Here is a 16257-nt window from a genome sequence, read left to right as displayed (position 1 = left end):
TCAATGAAACAGGGTCGCAGTTATCAGCCTCTAGTTTTTTCCGCTAGGTGGTAGCACATTCTAGCGCATGTTTATTTCTGTGGAGGGAAGGGAGATGTCAAAAAATACTTTTCGTGACGGGTATAAAAATAAACTGGTCGGTAAAGTCTGAAAATGGATGAAGTCGGAGGGGCCAGAAGGGGCCCACCTAAATTACGTGAGATTCTCAGAAGACAGCGTCAAGATTCCGAGGTTTGTGGATTTATTTAATCGAAATGAGATAAGTGTATCATGTTGAGTATTGAATCTTAACAGGGAACCATTGACTGTCCCGACTTGGATTTCGTGTATGACGATGCCGACAAGCATCCCAATGAAACTGCCGAACTTTACAGCTACACGGAGGGGCCAGAATTCCAAACAAATATCAGGGTACTTTTGCATAGTGTATAATGACAATTTGGTCAACCACTGAGACTTCCATTTTACCCAGGCGTTTGAAGAACTGATGGAACTCTTTCACATAAGGCCGCATTGGCAAACCTTGAATGATGCAACCAGAGTTTCTGTTTTGCTCAAGCTTGCAGAACAATTGGAGCTAAGTAACAAAGCTTTGAGAATGAAAGCTGCTCGAGCAATCCTTTACATAGCACAAGGGTGCTGGGGTGAAGTTCAGAGTGATGCAGAGCAGCAGCATTGGACTAGAAATAATGTACTCTTACTTTATAAAACTGGGATTTTTCACACATTTCTGGAACTATTGAACTATGAAATTGAGTGAGTAATACTTTAGATGGAGCAATTAATGGAATCAAAGATACAAACGAAATATTCTCTATACAGAAACAGTGGGGCTGCCAATACTGCCATGAGGAAACTAGCTGTCAGTCTAGCAGATAGCTGGGATCTTCGAATTATTTTATCGGTATTCTACACCATTGTCGAAGTCTTCCGTTCGTCTCAAGAAGAGGACAGCGATGAATTCAAGAAAATACAAGAAGAATTCCGAACTGAAATCGGTAAAATTAAGATTCTTATAACAATGCAGAGTCATATTTCCGTTATTTCCTCCTTACACTCTTATTATCTTTGCAGCTCAACCAATCAATGACGAATTACTTGCTGTAAAACTGCTTAGTATGGTGACCAAATTTTGCAGTGGATCATGCCCACATTTTCCAATGAAGAAGGTCCTGTTGCTCCTATGGAAAGTGTTACTGGTGTCTCTTGGTGGAATGAAAGAACAAAAAGAGTTAAAAGGTAATTATTTACCTCGCGATTTTATTCGCTAGTCACCAAATGCCCTTATTTGTGTCGGTTTTATAGGAAAATATCGTACTGAAGCGGGTTTGGCATTACCAGAAGAAGATACCATCGAAGTAACGCGAACCATGCGTGCAGCTTCACCTCCTGCGTCAGCTGCCGACCTGCTGGAGGCTCAAAATCAGAAACCAGGTCCAGCTGCTCGTCCGTTCCGACGTGTAATTCTACAGTTCTTATCATATATTCCATTCCATTCGCGAAAGATCTTCATCGCTGTGCTTTATTTATTTCTTTTTTCAGACCCTAGTCAAGCAGAGTTCCTTAGATGAATCTCTGACCATGGAATTAGACAGTAACGATCAAGCTGATGATGAATTACGAGAAATTGAAGAGCGTAGAGCTATGGAAGAGTCGGGAGAGATACCGCAACCACCGAGCCCACGACCTACTACACCCATCCCTAGGAAAGGTAACAAGGGGGAAATGATAGATTAGTTAACGTCTAGCCTAAATCTTTGTATTTGGTAGCATTACCGTGGACGCCAAAAGTTCGCCAAAAGGATATCGATCAATTTCTTGATACGACGCGAATGAAATTTGTCGGTTTCATGCTTCCCAACGATCGAGTGTCATTAGCAGGACTTCCTCTTCCCATTCACGAGGGTGTGCGAGTTTTGAAACAGGTATGACACGTGTAGAACTGATTCCCCCCGCTTGAATGCGCTCTTGGTAATGATGATACTATACGCAGCACACTTACTTCTCACTGACGGAGATCCAAATCCAACGAGAAGAGGACATCAACAAAAACCCGGTCTCGAAAGGGCAGGAGGACATAGCGTTGACTCCGACGGAAATCCTTTACCAGGTTTAATTTCAGATCCTATCTTCTTGCATATATTTTTGTTTCTTACCGGTCATCATTACAAATGCAGGCCATGTTGCCGAGCTTGCCTCAATACATGATCGCTCTTCTGAAAATTCTACTGGCTGCCGCACCGACCTCCAAAGCCAAGACCGACTCTATTAACATTATGGCAGACGTTCTACCCGAGGAAATGCCGTAAGTGTTGAAGAAAAAAGAAAACACGGTTTATTTCAATGTGCCATTTTTAGAAAATGGGGAAATCCATCTCTATTGATGTCGGATGAAATTTCCTTTCGGCCTTAAGGCCAGCGTTTACGACTAGTGTGGATTTTTATTTTTCTCCCCCTTTCTCTCTGCTAGGATGACTGTATTACAGTCGATGAAGTTGGGTATTGACGTTAACCGCCATAAGGAAATTTTGGTGAAGGCCGTGGCCGCCATCTTGTTACTTCTCTTGAAGCATTTGAAAATGAATCACGTATACCAATTTGAGTTCATGTCTCAACACCTGGTGTTTGCCAATTGCATCCCACTAGTGCTGAAATTCTTCAACCAAAACATTATGGCGTATATCGGCGCTAAGAACAAGTATGTAGTAAAGGATGAGTCATTGATATTGTTATTCTTTTTTCCGGCTGTTAAACGATTGACGTTATCGCGATTGCAGCATCGCTATCTTGGATTTCCCATCCTGTGTCATTGGCGACCAGCCAGAGTTGACAGCCGAGAGTTTGGAAATTGGTACCAATCTGCCCTACTGCTGGCGAAATCTTTTCTCATGTGTCAACCTACTGCGCATCCTTAATAAGCTGACTAAATGGAAACATTCGCGCATCATGGTACGTTATCAATGGAGGCGTGTAGGGTTTAATCTTATCATTGGGTATTCGTCAAGTCACGATGCGATGACTGTTTTTGGTTCATTTTTGGTTTTCTTTAAATTGTGTTTACATTTGTTTGTAGATGCTGGTTGTTTTCAAATCGGCGCCCATCTTAAAGCGAACTTTGAAAGTCAAACACGCTCTCTTGCAGCTGTACGTGTTAAAGTTATTGAAAATGCAAACGAAATATTTGGGTCGTCAATGGCGCAAGTCAAATATGAAAACAATGAGCGCCATCTATCAAAAAGTGCGTCATCGGCTCAACGATGACTGGGCATTTGGCAATGGTGAGATATTACATTAAATACTTTGATCGAAAAGAAGCAAAACAAAATAGAAAATCGAAATATAATATTTGCGTACTTTGAAACTGGTATCACTCCTCATTTTGCTTTTTCTTTCTGCGTTTAATAGATTTGGATGCAAGACCGTGGGATTTCCAGGCAGAGGAATGCGCCTTGCGCTCTGCTGTCGATCGGTTCAACAGTCGTCGCTACGACAAGAACTCGTCTGGATGTGCGGTAATGGTATGAAAAATATTGAAACAGAGAAAGATGAAAGTTCATAAAACTGCATTCGATCGGCAGGATCCGGAATACGAGCCGGTAGATAACTGGCTAACTAGCGTGCTTAGCCACCCTGTTGAGTTGACCGACGAGTTCAAGCGTCACTACGAGATCTGGCTACAACAGGAAGTCTTTCAGGCCTCGATCGACTGGGATCAGTTGGTTGCCTCTCATCTCATATGATGACGCCCCTGCCGTGTCTATTTAAATGTTTTTTAAAGAGGCAAAACATTCAATCCATCCCAGCGCGCTTAGTCGCACGACCAATTAGCGAGCGTATCGAAAGCGAGCCCGGGTTTTTCCTTTTCTTCTTTTACGGAGGCAAACAACAGTGGCAGGAAACACCCATGAGTCGCGATATGACGAAGTAGATCCTATTTAATCGCGAAACAGAGGAGTCCCGTAACATAAAATTGATCGATCCATTTAGCATCCGTTAGAACGAAAAAGAGAAGTTTGTTTTTCTGGTTTTCCCATTCTTGCATTGCAATTTTTCGTACACATTCGTACTGGCTCATTGTACAAAAAAAAAAAAAAAAGAAAGGAAAACATTGTTGCTTCGTTTCGTCATTTCTTTTTTTTTTTTAATGAAAAAGGAGGGAGAAAAATCGGCCGTGAGCCTCTTTCCCGTTCGTGCCAGGCGCTGAACGCTCTGGGTTGTAATCTTGGTGTGTATAGGGGCAAGGGGAATTCCCAGCAACCGTGAAAACCAATTGGGTTTTCCTCGTTCCTTTGTGAAGAATAGAAAAAAAAAAAAAGTTTCCTTTTACTTTGAGCTGACCTCATTTTCGAAATATTTCTTGTCGTCATGCTGCCATCTTGTATACCATTTAAGGCTTATTTCACTTCCCATTGGACACGCACCCGATCTTTTTGTGCTTTTTGACGTTCGGTCGTTCAAGAAACTGGAAATTCAAAAACAAATGAAGTCTTGGGGACTTGAAACTGGACAGCATTCCTCCGGTCTCCAGTTGAAGATGCTGTTCTTCGGTTGTGGTTCACACTGGTGAAGCAGCCTTGATGCAAGAAGGTCAACTCCAAGGCCGTGAGTACATCGGCCGCGCGCGAGCTTGCACCAGTAGACGGCCAAGACCGAGGGCGTCTTTTTCTTTTTTTCTTTAAACATGCATATGCGTACGTGGTGGACTTGCGCGGATGGATGGATACCCACGAAACGCAACAGAAGCGAATTGCATTCGAATCTTGTTCTTGAGCGCGCGCTAGAGGACATTGGACTCATGTCATTTCGCCCAGTCTTGCAAATATTCCATGTTAGGTTTCGTTTTATAAAACAAACAAAAACATTCCAAAGAGGAATGGCGTAGGAGGGAGAAAATAACAGATGCAACATTTGTGACGAAGCTCCCCCACCAATTGGCCTTTCTTTAATGGTGTAACCCGACCGTGAACATGAAAAAGAGAAGGGGGATGCGTTACCGCTCATTGAACATTAGAAATTCATTCTCAAGGAGAGAGAAGAGAAGGAATTCTTTTTTTTTTTTTTTTAGACTGGACAGATGAAATGGTTCACTTTTTTTCTCAATAGTTTTCCAGATTTATTTCTCTCTTTTTCTTTCCGATGCTCGTGTTATACGGTTGACTTGGGTTTGTACCGAGCCGCTCGCGTCATTGACCATGTTGGCCATAGTTTATATATAGGAGTAAAGAATAGTAGGAACAAGGTGAACTAAATAAAAGAAAAAAAAAAGCCCTGTAGGTATGTATACATATCAGGAAGACACCAACACTTACCTGAAAATAGAAAGAAAAAAAGGGACGGGTGAATTGGTTCGGCCGTGACCATCGACACCCACCGGCCTCTTTACCTCATTGGGGAAATACGAAAGAAGAAAAGAAAGAAAAAAAACAGCTGCCGTCTGGAAGAGCAGGTGGAATGTCGGTTTTGTTTTTCTATCCCCCCACCTCCTATTTTTTGTTACCCTTTGTAGTAATGCATTTACACAAGATTTTACAAGGGGAAGAGGAGGAAAGGGATATAACTTTGATTTCAAAGCTTTTTTGCTCTTTCCCCAATCTAGTTTATTTGAATTTTCAACTGACAGGTTTATTTAAGATCGTAAAAATTGATACGATGACAAGGCCGAACAAGAACAGTTTTAACAAAATGACAGACAAGAATATGAGAGAAATCAAGGGCTGAGGGGGGGGGGGATCAACTACGAGGGTATTCTTAAACTTTTCACGCACTTATTTAATGATTCGCGTCCAGGTATTGACCTTGCCTTGGTTGGCGCAATCTTCTCCGACGTTGATGGGCGTATATGCATCAAACGAATGTCAAAGCCACACACACCACAACGTGAGTCTGTCTGTCTTTTTTATTATTTATTTTTGCTTTTGTAATTTTTGTTTTTTCTATCACGGCCGTTTTGGGTCCACGCTGTGCCGTCGTGGCTTCTACATTACGGCGCATATGTATAATAGCGGCGGGTAGCAGAGAGACCTTGGGAGGTTATCGGCACCTAATCCCGGTCCAATGTCCGCACCTTTCAGCTTGTGCACAGTCGTCAAGGAAAAAGAAGGTTGGGGGGGGATTTCTTTTTTTTTGTTGTAATTTTTGCTGAATTTGAGGGGGTGGTAGTGGCGCTAGTCAGTGGGGGGAGATGCTGGACCTTGGGTTTTGGACAGTGGTTGCGCATGTATTGCCAATGTTCCTGGGAAGACATTGAGAAACACGTAACAACAAAAACAGTTCTTAGTAACTGGGAGGACGAGATAGGAAATAATCTGAGCGAGCATTGTCCAGGTATTGATAATGTTTTGTTTTTTTCTCGTCGTAACGTGCTGTAAACGAGGCCATCATTACTTGGCATGCCCACCTGTGACTGGCAGATGGTCGGTTGACAAGACCTCCATCGAGAAAGAAGTGGGTTCAAAAAACCATCATTACAATACGCAAACACTCGCACAGGTTAGACTTTTTGCCGTTTTCACTACCTGGAAAACCGACTGGATTAGCCTCGGTGACAACCTCGCTCTAGAAAAAAAAAAAAAAATGCTCATCACCTGTTCTGACCACCTGCCCGTCTGACTAGTAAGACGGAAGAAAAAAAGAAATATCATCTCTCTTTTTGTTTTTCTCACTCATCGCTCGATGTTTGTTGAACATTTGTCAGCAGTTACGGTGAATTGTTCACCTGTCTAGGTTCGCGTAATCTGTCGAAAACTATTCCGTAATAAAGCCAAGATATTTACAAGCGCAGAGGGGGGAAATATAAGGGACTAGAAAACAAACAAAACGACGAGTGGGTACGGTTGAATTATAATGTTGTGATAAGTTGGCTGACTGCCCGGTGGCATTGCACCACCAAAACAGTTAGCAACGCAATATGGAACGAAAAAAATAATAAACTAAACAAAACAAAAAAAAAGGGAAAAACCGGAGAAATTTGGACAATCCAATGCTCTAGTGCCTCGAAGGAATGGCACGGAGTAAAAGAGAGGAAAATATATAAAAATGTGCATCTTTTTTTTTTCTCTCTTCTTCTTTTGCATCTTGGGAAAGCAGCGACCTGTCGACGACGGAGGCGGCTCCCGCCGCTCCAGGTGGGAAAAACCAAAAACAGAACCAGCCACCGCAACGAGCCCACCTTGTGACGTTGCACATAAACGCGGCCCAGACCAGACGGCCTTTGAAGGAAAGTGAGGCTCAGCTATTTCAGCCTTATCCAATGTGATCCGGCTCTTTATCTCTCACAGGGAAAATGGAGTCTCGCACCGACCGAAAAAGAAAAACAAAATTCGTGCGTACAGACGTTCTCATTTTTTTTTTTTTTGAAGCTTCTTGTCCCCCATATTTCAGACGAGCGTCTGGACTGAAATGAAAATAAGAACGAAAATGTCTTCATATAAAAGCGAGAGATCGTGACTGCTGGATTGTGATGGGCCACTGCATAACACGAGTAAAAGAAATACAGACATTTTGCTAATATTCTAAAGCTGGTGATGAACGAAAAAATAAAGAAAACTTAATATAAGGCCACGGTTAGAACCCGTTCTCTTCTACCTGTCTAATCGAAAGAAAACTAAAATGGTCTCTCTCTATGTGCGCCAAGAAAAAAACCCAAAGCTGTGACATAACTGTGCTTTCTATATCACCATGGTTGCGATGAGCTTTCGCAAGTTGACAATGAAGTTGGTGTGGTCTCACCATGAAAAAAAGAAAGAAAAAAGTTGCTTCATTTCTTTGTTGTTGTTCCCTTTTCCAAGTGGAGGTAACACACTTTTTCCAGACAGAAGAACAGAAAGGCTTCTCACTGCGCACCGGAATCCGGCTGTTGTTGCTGTGTGTGCTTATACATTTCGGTGTGTCTGTATCATAAAAAGAAAATGTCTAGGTCAGGTGTGGCTGCCTGTGTGTGTTTGGTACCTTGGGCTCCTTTCACGCCGAGCGTGAATTTTGTTTCTCTTTTTCTTCTCTCTCCCTCTCTCTCTCTCGTCCAAAACATTTGTCTCGTTTTTAATTGATCGCTAACGGTATCTGGAGCCACTCCCTATGGCGGTCGGAATCAGATCGATAAAAGTGAACACTCAAATTGATTTCCTTGCCGTGCGTCTACACAAATTTGACTTGCAAAATTACGGAATATAAACGAAGCCATTAATTAACCTTCGCTTTATTTGTTTTTAGATGAACTTGAACGTCGAAGTAGTAAGAATAGATTTGACCCGTTACTATGGATGGATGACCCACTTTTTTAAAATTGAGAATTCAGGTTCTCTCGTTTGCAATTTATTTGGCTTAATTTATAGACATTCTGCACCATCATCTAGCGACAATCTACCTTCCAGTAATTAAGGCAACACACTTAGAAAGCGAACTTGAAACATCTCTCCTCCCAAAATGAAAACAACGAAATAAGCCCGACTTTTTATCTAAAAATTGGGCTTAAAATTTTGAATTGGAATTTGATAAACACCCAACCAGTTTGAACCGCATTTGAACGCTGGTTGCGAATAAAATATATCTTTTCCGTTGATTATGTAATTTCTGAATTGAACGCAATCAAAATGATTGCACCAAAACCACTTTGAATTCAAATAACTCAAAAACTACAAATCTCACATTAAAACAAGGTCGATTTTCGTGATTCCTTGTTTAATTTTGAGTAAGAATCAATTGTTTTTAGCCAAAGTCCGGATTTGACCAAAAATCGCAAAAGTGGGAAGGCTATACCCTTTGCTGTTTTTCAATTTTTGAATATTTGGGACATGTCTCAGAATTTGATGAAACCAATCCATTTTGATCAAACTTGAACGAGGATTCTGAATATTAAAGTCAGATTTGGTAAAATGAAATTAGTTATAAAGCTTATGAGAAGAATAATGGCCTCAATGAATACGACGATTTTCATTTCTAAGGTCCTACCACCAAAACTACATGTCTCAATTCTAAATAAACCTGATTTTCGTGATCTTAGTTCAATTTTGAGTAAGAATCAATTGCTTTTAGCCAAAGTCCGGATTTGACCAAAAATCGCAAAATTGGGAAGGCTATACCCTTTGCTGTTTTTCGATTTTTGAAAATTTGGGACATGTCTCAGAATTTAATCAAACTAAGCCATTTTGATCAAATTTAAACGAGGATTCTGAATATTAAGTCAGATTTGGTGAAATAAAATTGGTTATAAAGTTATGAGAAGAATGAAGGGAAGACCCTTTGCTGTTTTTCAAGTTTTAAAAATTTTTGACTTGTCTCAGAATTTGATGTAATTTAGCCATTATAATCGAAATTGAACGAGAATTCTGAATATTAGTAGATTTGTAAAATCAAATTGGTTATAAAGTTATGAGAAGAATGATGACCCTCAATGAACACGACGATTTTCGTTTCTAAGGTCCTATCAAATCCAAAACTACCTGTCTCACCTCAAAATAAACCTGATTTTCGTGATCTTCGTTCTAATTTTGAGTAAGAATCAATTGTTTTTAGCCAAAGTCCGGATTTGACCAAAAATCGCAAAAGTGGGAAGGCTATACCCTTTGCTGTTTTTCAATTTTTGAATATTTGGGACATGTCTCAGAATTTGATGAAACTAATCCATTTTGAGCAAAATTGAACAAGGATTCTGAATATAAAGTCAGATTTGGTCAAATGAAATTATTTATAAAGTTATGAGAAGAATAATGGCCTCAATAAATACGACGATTTTCATTTCTAAGGTCCTACCACCAAAACTACATGTCTCAATTGTAAATAAACCTGATTTTCGTGTTCTTAGTTCAATTTTAAGTAAGAATAAATTGCTTTTAGCCAAAGTCCGGATTTGACCAAAAATCGCAAAAGTGGGAAGGCTATACCCTTTGCTGTTTTTCAATTTTTGAATATTTGGGACATGTCTCAGAATTTGATGAAGCTAAGCCATTTTGATCGAAATTGAACGAGGATTTTAGATTTTAAGTTAGATTTGGTGAAAGAAAATTGGTTATAAAGTTATGAGAAGAACGATGGCCTCAATGAATATTACGGTTTTCATTTCTAAGGTCCTACCACCAAAACTACATGTCTTACTTTAAAATGAACCTTATTTACTTGATCCTCGTTCAATTTCAAATCTAATCTGCATTTTAATAATTATATTCATAAATAAAAATAATTAAAGATAAGTCGGGCTTATTTTTGTAGGGCTTATTCTTAAGCCCGGATTTTAAGACAACATTTAAAAAAATTTTGAGTTGCCTTTACGCGTCTCCAAATTAGCGAATCGCGTCTGGTTTATTTTTTTTTCGAAAATAACAAGAAGTTCTAAAACTGGATCAACAACTAAAATTTCCCATTTAGTTTTGTTTTTATTCATGAAAAAAAAAAACGAAAAGGTGGAAATCCCCTAAACAATTTCTCCCTTCTTTTTCCTTTGTGTTAAAAATGCCTGAGAAATTGAGGATCAAACTCGTTTGAAAAAATATGCGAATCAGCTCCGATCTGGCAAATACGAGAAAAGCTGGCATTTCTTATTATCACTAAACCACGTTGAGGTGCGCTAATTTAAACCATAACGTGGAATGACATGGGTCTTGATTGCAAGTTTTGGCACGTACCTTTACCGTACCTGGAACGGGGTATTCCCGGATTTTTCTTTAAAAACAATTGGCATCCATCAATTCTTGCTTGTTACCAAACGTGTGTAGAATTTTGCTTTTTATGGCAAAGATATCCAAAAGTTATGCATTTCATAAGGGCGGGGTTCGTTCAAAAGTAACCTTGTTAAAACTACAATCTTACAGCATGTTGACTTTGATATTTTGGTGTACATACATTCAGCGTGTAATCTGCTATGCAAACAAAGCTTTTTTTCTTTTCTGCCCTTTACAGTTTAGTTTAGGCTATCAACAATGCAAGGACCCAATTGAACCTCTCGTTGTATGACGTCAAGAAGATGCACCGTGTCGCGGAGGATCATCCGTAATCTGGCGCGTTTACAAACAACAGCTTAAATCGTCAATAAGTGACATTTCTCTTTTGACTTGATCAAACTCCACGGAAACAAAAGCATTTTACGCAATCAAATTCTGTAGAATAAACATCACGTCGTCGTCGCGTGTTCCCTAAAAGTAGAATGTTTACGTTTAAATAGGACAAAAGACAGTAGATAGGAAACAATCCACAAAAGTGTATTTAAAACGTTTTAGTTGTCTCGTAAACCGGAAAAATGGTGAAGGTTTTGTTGATAATTATAGGGATGGCAGTAACGAAGAGGGAACTTGAACTTTCTAAAATTAAATCTAATTATTTTTGTCTTGAGAAAATTTCACGGATTAGAAAAGAATCGCCACTATGTCTGGAAAAAAAAAAAAGTTTTTTTTGGGTGTTAATATTCAATCGTGTCGGTAGGGAAAGCGGGACTTGGCAGTCGGTGTGTTGGAGGCCAAGGTAAAAATCCAGTCGTAATGGCGGAACCAGCTCGCTGCGCCCTCCATTTCGTTTCGCGTGTAATGGCTTGCTCCTTTTTTTTAATGCTTTCATTGTTTCACACTTGAGTTGACGATCTTCGTTTTATATTGTTCAAATTCTAAAAATACCTATTATGTGTTTTAAGGTAGTGTATATACACACGGACAATTATCAACGGCTGTTGTCGCCGACCACACAGAAACCGGATGATTTTCTTTCCTCCCCGATTGCAATTCCAAGCGTAAGAGATCGAGGGGTGTGTCTCTTCACGATCCTTACGAGCCCCCCCTTTTTTTTTTCAACTACGACTCGTCGTCTGATCTACTTCTTTGTGACGGCGTGACGAAGCCAGAAAGCCGCATTTTCTCTGGCGGGGAGCGCGCACGGAGACGGCCTCAATCGTGCAGCACTTGCCGTTAGAAAGCGAGGCTACTGCGCAGTACAATTGTGGTGGCCTCAAGTGAAGCGGAATTTCCCAATCATGACGTCAAAGGCAATCAGTATTTCATCAGTTATATTTTCAAGAGGCACATAACACAAGCAAAACAACAAAAAGAAACACTTTGCTTTCGTACACACACACAAAACGGTTTAGGGATTCACACTCACAAAAAAAAAAAAAAAAGATTTAAATTTTTTTCTGGCTAGAAAAATAGGCGAATTTTTCAATTTTGACACGGCGCGTCATATTTACAAACAGAATATCTGTACAATATATTCATAGTCGAATGACAGGAGAATCGCGAGGATCACACACTCGGCACGTCAGTTTTAGGAGTAAGGCACGTTGGCATACATGATATCTTTTTATACATAATACACACGCCAGGACAGATTTTTCTTCAAAGTTTGCATAGGAACTCTTTTTTTTTTGACGTCTCCCGTGCCGTTTACACACGCACTGCTCTTCTCCAACAATTCGATTTATTACCCTGAGCACACACAATTGTTATTTGCTTAGTGTCTCTCTCCATTCTTCCCGACATGGTCGTTATAGGATGTGCCGGAAACGAAGGAAAGAGTTCTGTCGTTTAGCATGAGATGTTAACGGCAGTAAACAACAACATCATTTTTTGCTTCCATTTTTTTACATGAATTTTCGCTTTTTTTTCCTTAAATAAAGACTTGCAGGAGAGACGGAAAAAAGATCTTTGGTCCATTAACACCGCTGACTACGGTGATGGATGTGAAGGTTATTTTTAAAGCTAGGGTCATCATTTTAAGAGTTCTTGATTGATAGGCCAAGAGACTCTTTCTTTTCTTAACGATCCCATTGCTCCTTGTGATAGATGACGGCTTCCATTGCGTACTCGCAGTCGAGCAGGTCAACCTCTTCTGTCATACTGTTGCGTGATGAAGAAGCCGTTGAGGCGGATGGTGTCAGCGAGTAAGGCAAAGAGCCACCCAAGGTGAAAGACGCACGACGAGGCGATGGAACAGGTATGGATGCCGCGCAGGATGAAGGCAACGCAGATGATGAGGATGCATCCATAGCGGAAAGACAATCTACTGGTGAAGCATCATCGACTTTCGTCACTTCCACGTCGGGGTAGAACCACGGATGAGTCAGAATTTGTTCCAGGCTCGGCCGTTCTGAGGGGGAGTACTCGAGTAGGTGGCGGATCAAGTCCTGGCATTGCCGAGAGACAATCTGATGCCCCGAACTGGATGTTGGGAAATTGAGAACAGCGCTGACGATCTGCTCGTTCTCCTCGAATGGAATATCACCGCAGACCATGTCATAGAGTAAGATGCCCATTGACCAAACAGTGGCAGGCATACCCATATATCTTCGGTGGTTGATCCATTCGGGTGGAGAGTAAACTCGCGTTCCTGTAAAAATTAAAAAAAGGAAAACATAAATGTTTTGTTTCATTCATGCGAGAAGTGAACGTTGTTGCTAAGGGCTCGAGATAAGAAAAAAAAGGGAGGGACGGCTCAGTTCCTGTTTTAGAAGGCTCAAGTACGGGTCAACGAGTACGTTCGTTTGTTGCTATCTCAAGCCACGCCTCTTGCTCTTTTTATTTTCTTCTCAAATTTTAGTCGAAGATTGACGAGTTTTCTCCGAAAATCCTACATGCTGCACACAGAAGTATAGCCATCATGTGACGCGCCAACTGTTCCGTGTGTATAAATAGGCGAACCGAAAAGAAGGAAAGCCAACGGTATATAACTCCAAGAGCTAACTCCCCCTCCCATCCCCTACTGGTCAGGGCTGCGTCATCGGTCTGGGAATGTGCGCGTGTGTGACTGAGCTGTTAAAATAGCTAACCTCCACACAATAAGTGAAATGGAGGGGGCGGAAACCCAAGAAGAGGAAGCTCTACGGTGGTGGACTTGTTGCCAACACGCTGGGACCTCGAGATATCTTTTTTCGAAAAGGGCCTTAACTCGGAGAAAATAAAGATATAAAAGTTGTCGAAACTCACCGTCAAAATCAGTAAAGTAGGTGTCTTTAACATAGGCGCCAGAGCCAAAGTCGATCAGCTTAAGGGTCAAGGTTTTTAAATCCACCAAAATGTTTTCGTCCTAAAAAAAAAACGGGCAATACAAAAATGTTAGTAAAATGCAGAATTTTCGTGAAAATCAACTAAGCGCGAAAATGCAAATTTTTTCAACAAAAGAAATGAATATATTTTTACCTTGATGTCACGGTGAACAACTCCGGCGCGATGACACTGGATGACGGCTTCAACCACCTGGCGGAAAAAGTTCTTGGCCATCGATTCAGGTAGAGCACCGCGTTCCGTGATAAAGTCAAACAAATCTTTGCACGATTCCATCCGCTCCATGACGACGACGAAGACGTCGCCAGTATCGCAGGCGTCCAACAACTTGACAACGCCATTGCATTGGGACACTTGACGAAGCAGACAATATTCGAGCGGGACTCTTGTATCGTTCACCTGTTAGCAAAAAAAAATTTTTACATTAGTTTAAAAGTCTCTTGTACGAACACAGCCCCATAGAGAGCGTGCGCTGCTACCACCCGTAGAGTATCGTTTAACTCAAAGGTTAAACGAAACCCCCCGCTACAACGGGTGTTTTTTTTTAAATAAATCACGCAACGAAAGAAAAGTTTGCGACAACTTACTTGGCCCCAAGCGGTGACGGAACTCTTCGGGACGTGTTTAATGGCCACGGGGAGGCCATCACGAACGCGAATTCCCGCATAGACGGTGCCGAAACCGCCTTTGCCCAAGACGTGACCAACTCGGTAGCTACGAGCAAAGGTCTCTCTGTCAGTCAAAAGTGGCTGCGATGTCACCGACGACATACTCGGGCGACTTCCGTTTGACATGGCAACTATATAGAGTTGAAAAAATAAAAATTTAAGTTAGTCAGTCAAGGTTTTCGAATTTAGGTCAAGAGATGGCGCGCGCAGTGTCTTAGAAAACTCCAAGACGCTGTGACGGGCGCGCGCGCGCGCCAAACAAGACCGTTGGACACTGGAATGCGCGCGCCCAAGACAAGCCCCCCGATCAGAGTGAAAGGAAAAAACTAAGATAATTTATTTTTCCTTGATCGGGGCCCGTGTCACAAATACGTTTTTCTTAGGAATCAATCGACTTACCGTATGAGTCGTCTTTATCCGTGCGTTTAGCTGGCGTCAAAACACTGCACAACTTTCGGGAAAACATGGTGATTTTCTATTTCTTTTTCGTTTTCTGAAAGGACGTTAAATAGGATAAACCGAATTGACGATTCGGTTGTAAATGTTTTGAGATTTGTCTTTTGCTTGGTCTGTTTTTCGAAATGATTGTTGGGAATCACCAAAAAATACCACACTCAACTCTCCTAAAGCAGGGACACTTTAAAGGCAAAGAAGAGCCACGGAAAGGGGGTCGCTGCTGTAAATAGTAAACAGAGCACTACTGTGAACTGGCTAGAAGCTCCAACGGAACTGAATGCTGAGCAACGTGGGCTGCCCCTGTTTATGAGCTCAGCTCGGCGATGTAACCCTCCGCCATCCATCGAGCATAGCCCCCCATACTCCAAAGTTGACATGACCTTAGGGCAAAGAACAAATCCTAGAAGCCCCATAGAGGTTTGATTCAAACCATCCCACCCTGGATAATTAATCGGGTAAATTAGCTACGAAATGGTACGGATCTATGTAGCGTCAGCGGAGTGAGCGCACCAAATCAAACTCCGTCTAGACTAACGCCCACTGTGCGGTGGGGTGGCGGGTGGAATGTCTGTACTCTCTACTTCTTTTACTCGCACACACACACACACACACACACACACAAACACACTACCTTGCAAGGCAGCTCTCTTGGGAATACCAAAACACACCCCTCCCTCCACCATCCGGTGAAGGTTCCTTGGCCTGTAGAACCCGCCAAAAAAGAAGAAAAGAAACGGTGGGGGGAAGTGTATAATCCTCCGAGAAGGTCGGAGAACGCGTTAGCGGCCATTCATTTTTGGAGGGAAAAAGAAGAGGGAAACATTTCTTTTCTCATTTTCAGGGAAACGAAGGAATTTCACCTCCTTTTCAAAACCAAACTCCCAGCAAAACAGCATATCATACATTGCAATCTAAATAACCTTAAGACAAATAATCAGCTTTTTTAAATACCTTGATGAGAGACGAAATTATCTGAGCTACAAATCTTTTCTTCTTCTCCTTGGATTGGCAAGTTTAAAAACTTAAAATTAAAAATTTTTTTTTAAAGAGGAAAAATTTGGACGAAATTCTATTAGGAATTGAGATGCACTCACGCCGGAATCGACACTGTCACTAAGAGACAAGTGCGATTGCAATTCCTTGATTCATTCGAAAAA

The 16257-nt window shown here is 41.2% G+C and overlaps 2 protein-coding genes and 2 long non-coding RNA genes across 7 annotated transcripts; 2 read left to right on the top strand and 2 right to left on the bottom strand.

Moving 5' to 3' along the window:
• Window positions 1–69: 69 nt before the first annotated feature.
• LOC116919741 (striatin-interacting protein 1 homolog) lies at window positions 70–4110 on the top strand. 2 transcript variants are annotated; one of them, XM_032925756.2, is made up of 15 exons: window positions 70–231; window positions 295–411; window positions 473–756; window positions 823–998; window positions 1075–1239; window positions 1306–1460; window positions 1543–1711; window positions 1771–1925; window positions 1994–2110; window positions 2178–2305; window positions 2471–2698; window positions 2778–2949; window positions 3074–3278; window positions 3406–3512; window positions 3579–4110. In XM_032925756.2, exons 1-15 carry the CDS (start codon window positions 154–156, stop codon window positions 3738–3740), a joined length of 2418 nt encoding a protein of 805 aa, XP_032781647.1. In that variant the 5' UTR covers window positions 70–153; the 3' UTR covers window positions 3741–4110. The 2 variants fall into 2 exon arrangements, with proteins under 2 accessions (XP_032781647.1, XP_032781646.1); XM_032925755.2 differs by having other exon boundaries at window positions 3406–3518.
• A 1996-nt stretch (window positions 4111–6106) lies between these two features.
• LOC123470571 lies at window positions 6107–7509 on the top strand. Of its 2 annotated transcripts, none has more exons than XR_006644304.1 (2): window positions 6107–6324; window positions 7087–7509. It is a non-coding gene; the product is annotated as an uncharacterized LOC123470571 (long non-coding RNA). The 2 variants fall into 2 exon arrangements; XR_006644305.1 differs by having other exon boundaries at window positions 6107–6489.
• LOC116919743 lies at window positions 7356–8093 on the bottom strand. Its single transcript, XR_004392034.2, has 2 exons — window positions 7948–8093; window positions 7356–7889 (listed from the first exon to the last, which is right to left on the bottom strand). It is a non-coding gene; the product is annotated as an uncharacterized LOC116919743 (long non-coding RNA).
• A 3873-nt stretch (window positions 8094–11966) lies between these two features.
• On the bottom strand, window positions 11967–16191 carry LOC116919737 (serine/threonine-protein kinase pim-3). 2 transcript variants are annotated; one of them, XM_032925754.2, is made up of 5 exons: window positions 16052–16191; window positions 14564–14775; window positions 14112–14375; window positions 13899–13998; window positions 11967–13302 (listed from the first exon to the last, which is right to left on the bottom strand). In XM_032925754.2, exons 2-5 carry the CDS (start codon window positions 14768–14770, stop codon window positions 12731–12733), a joined length of 1143 nt encoding a protein of 380 aa, XP_032781645.1. In that variant the 5' UTR covers window positions 14771–14775; window positions 16052–16191; the 3' UTR covers window positions 11967–12730. The 2 variants fall into 2 exon arrangements, with proteins under 2 accessions (XP_032781645.1, XP_032781644.1); XM_032925753.2 differs by lacking the exon at window positions 16052–16191 and adding an exon at window positions 15044–15373.
• Between the last annotated feature and the right edge of the window lie 66 nt (window positions 16192–16257).

Source organism: Daphnia magna, linkage group LG3, assembly GCF_020631705.1.
Source record: "Daphnia magna isolate NIES linkage group LG3, ASM2063170v1.1, whole genome shotgun sequence".
Taxonomy (NCBI): Eukaryota; Metazoa; Arthropoda; class Branchiopoda; order Diplostraca; family Daphniidae; genus Daphnia; species Daphnia magna.
The sequence above is the reverse complement of the archived record's forward strand: the minus strand, read 5'-3'. Positions and strand labels throughout refer to the sequence as shown.